Genomic DNA, 10,241 nt, shown 5'->3' on the forward strand with positions numbered 1-10,241 from the left:
GGCCCCCATGGCTGCGGCAGCAGCAGTGGTGGCACAGCCCGGCTTGTCCAGGCCCAGTGGGGAGGCGGCGCAGCCTGGCCTGCCCGCGCCCAGCGTCGAGGTGCCCCGGCCCTGGCCCCCGCAGAAAAAAAGTCCATCGATTGCCCCCACCCCTGTATAGCCAGCACCCATCCATTTTTTTGTAAAATAGCATATACCCCGCGGGATATATGCATGAAAATACAGTAATCAGTGTGTTAGGGACATCCTTGGAGGTTTTTAAGACCCAGATAAACAAAGCTTTGGGTGGGATGAGATAGTTGAGGATGGTCCTGCTGAGGGTTGAACTAGATATATTACCTCATAAGGTCCCTTCAAACCCTAATTTACTATGATTCTATGAATGGCCTTAGAAAGCCTAATTTTTTAAAGAAAGTTACCCTTATAAGGCAAAGCCTCATTAATGATCTGGATTCAGGAGTCAGATGTGAACTGGCCAAGTTTGTGGATGATATCAAATTATGGGGGAGGGCGGTCACACCGCAGGACAGGCTGGGGATACAGGCCAATTAACTTTGAACCAAAACCTGATGGCCTTCAAAATAGAGAAATGTAAGGTACTGCACTTCAGTAGGAAGAACCCTCAGCACACTTACAGGCTCCGCAGTGCTATGCTCGCTAGCACCACAACTGAAAGGGACTTGGGGGTCTTGACTGACTACAAGATGAATATGAGCCACCAATGCAATGCTGTGGCTGGCAAAGCAAACCAAACTCTGGCATGCATCTACCAATACATCTCAAGCAAAACCAGGGAAGTCATCCTCCCACTTTACTTGGCCCTGGTGAGACTGCAGCTGGACTGCTGCATCCAGTATTGGGCCCTCCACTTCAGGAAGGATGTGGAGAAGCTTGAGAGAGTCCAGAGGAGAGCCACTCATATGATCCAAGGCCTGGAGAGAAGGCCATAAGAGGAGAGGCTGAGGGACTTGGAACTCTTCAGTCTGGAAAAGAGAAGACTCAAGGGAGACTTGGTGGCAACCTACAATTATATAAGAGGGGTGCATCAGGACCTGGGAGAACAGCTGTTCACCAGAGCTCCCCAAGGGATAACAAGGTTGTGGCAGGTTGTGCCAGGGCACCGTTGGTGCCTGCCACTTTAAGGGCTGAGCCAAACAGCCAGCAGGTGCTTGATTGTGACAGCCATTTTGAGACACTGGTTGCCTATATAAACAGAGTAGATTGTTGCTGGCAGGCAGGCAGAAACGATGCCTGGCTGAGCTGCTGTATGAGAACAACTGGAGGCTCAGGAGCCTCCAGGAAAATACCAGACCAGTTACCACCCCAGTGGAAGGCAGGTTGGGGCACCTCAATAACCTCTAGCCCCCACATCACTGTGGGTAGTAGTTGGGGCCAGGAATGACTATGGCCATCTGAGCCCTCACCAAGGAGGGAAGCCCCATAGCCCCAGTGAGGGGGTAGAGATGTGGAGCCCCAGTGAAGGGAAAACCAGAGGGCTAGGAGCCCAATGTGTACATGAGAGTTTGTGTAGAGTTGCCACAGGAAGGGCCAGGGCAAGCTTGGTCCCAGTCAAGTAACTGGCTGGCCACTACCCTGGTGAGGGTTCCGGGAGAGGCCCAAAAGATGGTACATTTGCCACCCAAGGTGTGCGCTAGATAAAGCCTATGACTGAAGGGGCCCACTTCAGGAGGGAGCAAGGTGGTATAAGTGGTCGATGCATGAAAGAGACCCTGTGAGAGGGGGTGGAGCATGAGAGGCCCTAGTGAGAGGAGGGTGGTATGAACATGTGTGTGTATGAGGCCTGACAACAAGGGCTAAGCTTGGTCCAGCTGTACACCAGGAGTATTTATGTCACATGGATGCCATTTGCAAGACTTGGGCTGTGGTGTAGGGGAGAATCAGAGCAGCAGAGAGTACCCCTGAGCATCAGGGCAAGAATGGGCAGCCTCCTGCCCAATAAGAACCAATTATGAGACAATGAGGCGTGGCAGACGAGTGAGCCAGGCAGTTAACCCAGAAACAAGTTGGCAGGCCAATGGTGGACAGGCCCCAAGAAAGCCCCCTGTTACAAAGGTCTAACGGCCATAAACTCCAGGAAGGCTGATTTAGACTAGACATAAGAAAAAAGTTGTTTACGGTGAGAGTGTCCAGGGTCTGGAACAAACTCCTCCCAGAGGTGGCGCAGGCACCTACTTTGGACTCTTTCAAAAAACAGGTGGATTTATTTACCTGCTGGGGTCACTTGATTCCAGCTGACTGCCTGCCTATGGCAGGGGGCTGGACTTGATGATCTCATGAGGCCCCTTCCAGCCCCTAATGTCTATGAAATCTATGAAAGCTTTGAATGTATTTGATATTAATTTTACTTATGAGAAGGGAAATTGTCTATATGATCAGTCAGCACATGAAAAATTAAAGTAGTATTGCTCTTAATGTTGAATGGCATAATTATTTAAGGTGAATTTAAGACCTGATCCAAAGTATATGAAGTCAGTATAAAGATACACAGGTACAGCAATCACAGGATAAAGCTTCAGCATATCACCCTGGCAATGTGTCTTAAGCTGGATCTGCAAGTATCACCTCTAGAAGAGAGAAAGATGCTAAGTGTCCATTTCCTTTCAATTATTGGCCAGCCTGCTGAGGTTGTGGCTGGGGATGCTGTCCATGATTTAGACATCTTTCTACTGTATATGCTCTCTTTTCCTGATTACAATAAATCATTGTTACTTAAAGAAACATCTTTTTTTCCCAGCTTGGTCAAATGCAAGAAGACTGATTGTAGAGAAGACTATATGGAAAGAAATGAAGATTTATTTTTAAAAGATGATACTGAAAGAAGAGTGAAACATCCAGTTGTGTGTCAAACATCTGCCTATTCCCTATTCAATACCAAGAGCAAGGATCCCAACTCAAAGATTTCTCAGATGCCTTCAACTCTTCCAGAAGATGAAGATCCACAGCTGAGCCAGTTGGATGAATACAGATACACAGTTCTCACCATGTTACAGGAACTTGCAGAAATTTTGCATTTCTTTACTAGTTATGAAATAATTTTCCCTCAGGGACTTATAAATGTCCTGAACTATAGCTGGAGAGAGCTCTCTGAAGGTGCTGATTACAGCAAATGGTGCCGGAAGTCACTAACATGCCAAAGCCAAAGCCTGGGGAGAGGCCAAGCATTGGATGAATATGATAAGATGGTTCCTAGGTCTGAATGCATAAGCTATGAAACTGCTGAAAATGCAAAAGTTCATCAGCATAAGAGTGGCGTTTTACATGGTGCAAAGGAAAAAAGAAATCTGGAAACTGCATCAAGTAGGACTCTAGGAAACAAAGGTAAGTACACTGTACAAAAGTGTTCTATTCTAATACGTAGGTATGAAAATACAGCCAAACTAGAGCACAGGTAGAAAAAAAATTATCTTGGCTAGACTACAGGCTGAGTAGGTATCTGTTGTGATTCATTGCGAAGTATTGTTTTAGAGCATTATGAAATAGCCTTGCAGCTGGAGTGAGAGGTACCAACACTTGGGAAAACTACAGTGAAACTGGGCAACATTTCAAAGCATTTTCAAAGCATGTTCAGATTTCTATTTCAAGGTGAGTGAAGGAATAACTATCTGGAGCCAAAAGGATCATCTGTATCCAAAGCATATTACACAACAAACACCAATGCTGTAATAATCACCAGAGAGCTGCTGGTCTTAGACAAGTCTTGTTCAGCAATTTGTAAGCAACTTCAGGCTTCTCCTTAACAGAGAGAATTTGTTTTAGAAAAACTGTATGTTTTTATGTGTTCACATAATTCAGCATATTTATATGCCCTTTGATGCTTTTTTTCCTTCTCTTTAGCTCCTGTTGCACAACATGCTACCCAGTTACCTATCACAATCAGTTTCTCACTATCATCCAAACACTGTGAGGAAAGAGGTAAGATGTTAACAGTCTCAAAGCCAACAGATTTCTTTCTTTTGTTTTAGAAAAAACGATGCCCCTTCTATATGTTTGGTACTAGGTGTCTGTGACAAACTAATACCAATGGGTAAGACAGGCATGGTATTCCCTTATGCTTAAGTTAAGGCAACTATATGAGTGAGGTTGGTTATAAAACAAAATATCAAGAGAGAAATCTGTCTCTTTTAACCTAAAAATGGAACAGAATTTCAATGTCTGCTTCAGCCAGAGAGACCACAAGCCCCCTAGGTCTATTCTCTCCATAGCTGTGTGTTTATATACCTACCTCCTCACAATCTGCTTTCTGCCAGTAAGGTTCATCAGCTGTCCTCTGAGGAATACCTTCAGACCTATCTGAGGAATACAGGACAAAATCACTGTTTTAAGATAAGATTTTAAGCCCATGCCTGCTAGAAACTGTTTAGGCCCCTTACCCTGTTACCTATCTTTTGCCTTTAAAGAGGACAGTTATGCACTGGGTTGCAGTGCCTATCACATGGTATTAAACTTAACAGTTTATAGATTATGTGGTCTAATAAGATGATATAAAGTGCACTTAGGGTGCTTGTAGATGTGTGGGGACACCACTATGACTTGCTGAAATTACAGTGCATTGAAGCAAACTTGATTAACCAAGTCTGCTCAAGTGTGCTAATTAGCATGCTCCATCAGCCTCTGTCTCTCCTGTATCAGCATCCCTGCACTTCAAAATGGCACTGGAGGCATTTTAACTAAACCTTGTTCAATGAGATTTAGTTAAAGCACCCCCACTGCCATTTTGAAGTGTAGGGATGCTGATACATGAGACACTGCAGGTGCTTTAATTAGAATGGCTCTCAGAGCCTCTCTAATTAAAGTGCTCCCCCCCAACCCTGAAGCATGTGTAAAAACACCCCTAGTGTTTAACATAAGGTTATTGATTGCATTTCTTTAAAAAATATAATATTTTATACAACTCTTCTTCCCATCTTCCTTGGAGTTGGTCAGGTGGCTTATTGCCCATATTCTACATGTGATCAGAGTATAGAGCTTAAATTCTTGGACAGACAACAGGTGAAAGTGCTGCAGAGGCAGCAAATACAACCTCTGGAAGCCAAGAAGCAGTACAGTGAGAGCCTCTATGACTATGTATGTTGTGGTGTGAGAAGATTGTATTCTTCAATCTTGTTTTGAAAAACTTTAGACTTATTTGATTTTCTGGCATCACTTACTTTGCCTGGGTATGTAGGCATAAGAGAACAGCCCTGATGCAACATCAAGTCTAGTTTGACCATGAACAGGTTTCACCCTGGTTAAGACTTACTGTTCTAGCTCCTGCAGAGCTGGACAGCCTAACTGTTCAAATTTCTCAGTGATTTCAGGATCATTTTCCACTTTGATCACACATTCCTTCAACACTCAAGGTTTTGTTCTGCACATTTATACCATAACATCACTTACTATGGATTTCCCAACAGCAAGTGTGTGCCCAGGGACTGTCTGGGGTAGCCAGCTCTCATCAGAAAAATCTTTTTCCTGTTCTGTGTTGCATGGTGGTCCCATTTGTCCTAGTTTAGTACTGCAAGCTTCCCTCCTTTTATGGGTAAGGGATAAGCAAGAACTACTTGGCCCCCCATTCTGTTACAGTTGACCTGACCCAAAAGTCTCCTGCCATCTGCCTGACTTTGTCTTGAAGGTGTGCATAAGTCAGGTATTTCAAGAGTGTAGTACACTGAGCTTTATAGCTTGAATACCATTAATTACTGTTTTGCTTATCTGGCTGTGTGTAGTTGCATACTCTCTTTCACCTCTTCTGGATCTTTTGAAGTGTCTCAGAATCATTTTATGGGCATGCCAGTGGAAATAATGATCAAACCTTAACTATTCCTCTGCCTTATTTTGAGAAAATGCTATGAAAATGACTGATCATTTCAGGGAATTGTGGGAGTTGGATTTGTTCTTTCACAATCCCTTGGGCTCCCACAAAGCTTTTGAAACCAAATACTCCTTGGAGATGTACTAGGAACTGTGTGAAAGGTACTCAGAGGGCAGTGCATTCACCAAATGGAATGGACCCAGAAAAGGAAAGCTAGTGTTAAGACACAGCACCATACTGCTTATACCAGCAACACTCCAATGAGTCAATGTTGAAGATGTGGCCCAATTCTCCAGTGATTTTTTTTCTGGCATCAAGACTCTGTAGTATGCTGCATCCAGCCCATCTCAGCAACAACAGTGGGCCTCTCTGGCTGAAGGGCAAATGAATAGTGGCTGAAACTTCAGCAGGTTTGAAGTTCAGATGCAGTTCAGATAAACATCTAACCTGGAACTTATCTGAATTATCTAGTCCTTTGAAGCATTCTCTCTCCATAGATGCCTTTGTTCTTTGTTTTTTAACCAAAGGAGCTTGGAATGCACTTTCTCTCCTACTAACAAGAAGCTGGTTAAGAAAATAAACAACTACTGAAACTTCATAATTGTATCAACAAGCCTTACATTGTATTGGCAATGCCTTGGACCAACATTTAAAAGATTACTCTCTTGCTATAGTTAATTCTGACCTCTCCTTTTGTTTCTTAAGGTTGGATTTTTCAGCGTTCTGACTCAAAGTCAGAAGATCTTGACTGGAAAATACCATGTGTCTGGGCAGTGGAGAGACTCCGACAAGCACAGCTACAAATGTATCAAACTGGGGTTTCAGTTTCCTTTCATTCTTGTTGGGGTTAACCTTTATGGCAGTGTCTTTACAGTATTATTAACTGAAATGATGGGAGATGATTCAAACAATCTGAATTGATAATATAGAGATCATTATTTCTCTGAAGATTTTTGGAACTCAGTTAAACCTTCACTATTCATAAAAAGAAAAAAAATGCACTTTTTTATTTTTATCTTCCAACATCAGCAGAAGCATTTTGGAGGATTAATGATTGGCCAGGATTAATGTTTTCAAATTGTTATTAATCTTGAGTAAATGTTTTATATCACAGTCACAACAGCTTGTTTAAATATATTTTACAACAGAAAACATCTTGACCTATGAATACCACTATACAAAATACAGAATAGCACTCTCTGGGTGCATCTACACGTGTGCATTTACTGCACCGTAACCAAAATTACTGTTCAGTATGGGTGCATGTCTACACATGCACACTCATACTGCACAGTAAAGATGGCAACTTATGCCAACTTGAGCATAAATTTGATCCCTGTATCATGCAGGGATCAAATTTACACCTGATTAGTTACTGCACAGTAACGCACATGTAAACGCCTTACTGGGCAGTAACATAGCGCGCGCGCGCATGTGTGTGTGTGTGTGTGTAGTTAAAGTTAACTAACTTTAGTCCCAAGTCAGCCCACATACAGTGTTAATGCGCTTTAATGCCTGCACGTGTAGATGCCGGCCTGTTCCAACGCAGTAAATTTAAGCCAGCATAAATGCACATGTAGACATGCCTAGTTTCTACAAAATATTCCTGCAAAGTACTACAAAGGCTCCTGCCCTCAATCAGGGTTTGAGAGAGGACTGGGATATAAGGCCCAAAGGACTAGATTGTTCAGATAACTAAGGGTCCACTAAGTACTCTTGAGAGGGCAGCAGTAGCAAAGAACCCCTGTGTCTACCTGCTCCCATTCTTTATACACTAAACCATGGATGTCAGACTCATCTGGCCCTATGGGCTGGATGAGTAACATGGGGTAGCACAGGCTGGATCAGGCAAAGGGGCCCCCAGATGCCGGGCCCTTTCTCCCTTCCCTCCCCTCCATGCCAGATCCAGTGCCTCCTCCAAGATCCGTGCCTCATGTACCATGGGTCCCAGAGGAGGTGGCTTGAGTAGTGAAGTCCAGACAGGACAGGTGCCACATGTAGCACAGATTCCAGACCACCTAGAGTAGTGCCTATTTCAGCTGCAAAGTGGGTTCCATGTGCAGCATGTCTTAAATCTGCAGGAGCAGGTGTTATGTGTGGTGAATGCCCAGGGTGGGTGCTGCATGTGGCATGGTTCCCAGAGTGGCCAGAACAGGCACCACAGGCAGTATGCATCCCAGGCCCTGCTCATGGGGCCAGTCTGGGTCAATTCAGTCTCCAGCACTAAACCCAGAAATGGGGCAGCGGAGCTTCCATTTTAAAATACACTAGAGACAAAGCTCTCAGGAACAGTGTGGGGTGCCCTCAGGGGGGCTTCACTGCCTCTTTTCCAGGTTTTGTGCATGCAGAGCATGTGGGCATGGTGTGCTTCTGCTATGTCTGATCCTCAACTAGCATAGGAACTTTATGCTACTATTCTCCTGCTATAACTTATACCAGGACTAGTTAGCCCTGAGTCAGGGAGCTGCAGCCAGATCCCATCAGCTGTCACATATGGACACAGTGGACAGTTAGGGCCTACCTACTATAGGCATTAGGTTATAAAACAGATCAGGCTTAATTAGGAGTTATGAAAACAATTACTAAATATAAATACCCATTACATATAAATGCAGCTATTAAGATTAATCTGTGTAGATCTGTAAGTACAGCATAGTTTCTAAACATTAATCCCTATACAGGAAACCCTTGCTATTTGTGCATTTGGCATTCACGGTTCCAAATATTCGCAAATGCTGCATCTTAAATACACTTAAAGGAGCTCCTCAGGAGCTCTGTGCTTGCCACCACCATGCTCCTGCCATCGCCAGTGCAGCTGTGCCCCACCCCAGCTGCTGGGGGCAGTGCATTCATGAACACAGATGGTGTTCATGAACACAGTGCCTTATTTGTGGATTTCACCGTTTGCAGAGGATACGTTCTTGTATCCCCCATGAATGGCAAGGGTCTCCTGTATTTTAACACCCTTCTGATTATTTACTATATTGGCTATAGTAATATACAAATTAGGTTTATTAACAGTTTATCTTGTATCTTAGATAAAAACAAATATTAAGAGTATATTTATTAGGGTTGATCAAATAACGTATGTAATAATTATTAAGAATACTAGAGAGCATGAGCCAGTCCAGGGTCAGTAGTTGGGAGTGCAGGGAACTTTCTGAGCTCACTGTATGCAGAGCTCTGGCAAGACATGCACTGATCAGTCAGTGACTTCAAAAAGCTCACTGCGCAGTGTGTGGCACTGACTGCATCAGTGTCCCACTTTGATCCACCCCTGCTAGGAAGGATCAATTTTGGGGTTTTGCACAAAGGGTGAGGTCCAGCAAGGAGTGGAAATAAAAAACTAAGTTAAGCACCCAAGTCCCCGATACAGAAAATGGCGAGAGTTCAGTACCTGAGAATGGGATTCATAGGCCAGCCAGTAGGAAATGCTGAAGAGGAATGTGTCTGAAATCCCATCTCTGTCCTAGATTTAGGCAGCTAACTGCAGTCCTGAGTTAGGCACTGGAGACTGGGATTTGCAGTTCGAATTCTGATGTGTCAGCTTAGGTGCCTAAATGATTCCTTTGGGTACTCTTTTCTTTGAAGGTCAGTGGTGCCCAGCCTAGTGTTTAGAATGCCCAGGGAGTGGGAGACTCGGGTCCAGTGTCCTCCTCAGCGGGAGGGACCTCCAAACCCCCATCTCCTACCTCTTAGGAGAGTGTCCCAGCCAACAGGTCTTAGGTTTTTCTAGATGGGGCACTCTCCATCCCTTGCATTCAACCTTGGAAACTGCAGAAAGAAATGAATGAGGCACAGGGCTAGAGAGAGAGAGCAAGTAAAAGAGACTCTGACTATGTAGCTCACTGATGAAGGTGTTTCCCTAGGAGGAGGGAAATCAGAAAACACACACAGGAAAGGAGACATGTGGCAACAGTTTTTCACTCCCATCCTGGCTTTTTCAAACACTTGAAGAAAGGCTGCTTTGCTGACCTGGGGTTTATACCCTGACCCCAAGATTCCTTGTGCATCTTCGCATTCAAGAATAATTGGATACACAAAAATAAACAATAAAAACCTTAAAAATACATCATATTGGGAGCTGATGGGAGATGTCAGTTTGTATACCTTTGAGCTTATAGAAGGATGCTGAACCTGGGTCTCCCACATTTGACAAGTATTCTCCATTAGGGCAAGGACAAGAATTACCTTCCACAGATGCTGAACGTATTTCCTCTATAAGGTTTCCAGAACAAAATGGCCCATCTGTTTGGAATTGAAATCCTGATCCTGGGCAGTTGCCAGATTCTAGGCCAGCACTCTAGCATTTGACTGTTATTGAATGCTTATATTTAGCTTGGTCAGCACAAAGTTATACTTAGTACTAATTTTTTTATTTTTTACAGAATTGAAAATGTAAGAAATCTTGGCTAACAGACAGGAATGC

The 10,241-nt window shown here is 43.9% G+C and overlaps 1 protein-coding gene across 1 annotated transcript in view; it reads left to right on the forward strand.

Moving 5' to 3' along the window:
- Window positions 1-10,241, forward strand: part of LOC102380954 — a gene marked incomplete at its 3' end in the record, with an annotated part of 76,157 nt that overhangs the window by 18,799 nt on the left and 47,117 nt on the right. The window contains exons 3-5 of the mRNA XM_025193805.1: window positions 2,756-3,339; window positions 3,856-3,933; window positions 6,518-6,617. Of these exons, the coding sequence (XP_025049590.1) occupies window positions 2,756-3,339; window positions 3,856-3,933; window positions 6,518-6,617 (762 nt within the window). The remainder of the gene's footprint in view (window positions 1-2,755; window positions 3,340-3,855; window positions 3,934-6,517; window positions 6,618-10,241) is intronic.

This window comes from Alligator sinensis, unplaced genomic scaffold, assembly GCF_000455745.1.
Source record: "Alligator sinensis unplaced genomic scaffold, ASM45574v1 scaffold1290_1, whole genome shotgun sequence".
NCBI classification, from domain to species: domain Eukaryota; kingdom Metazoa; phylum Chordata; order Crocodylia; family Alligatoridae; genus Alligator; species Alligator sinensis.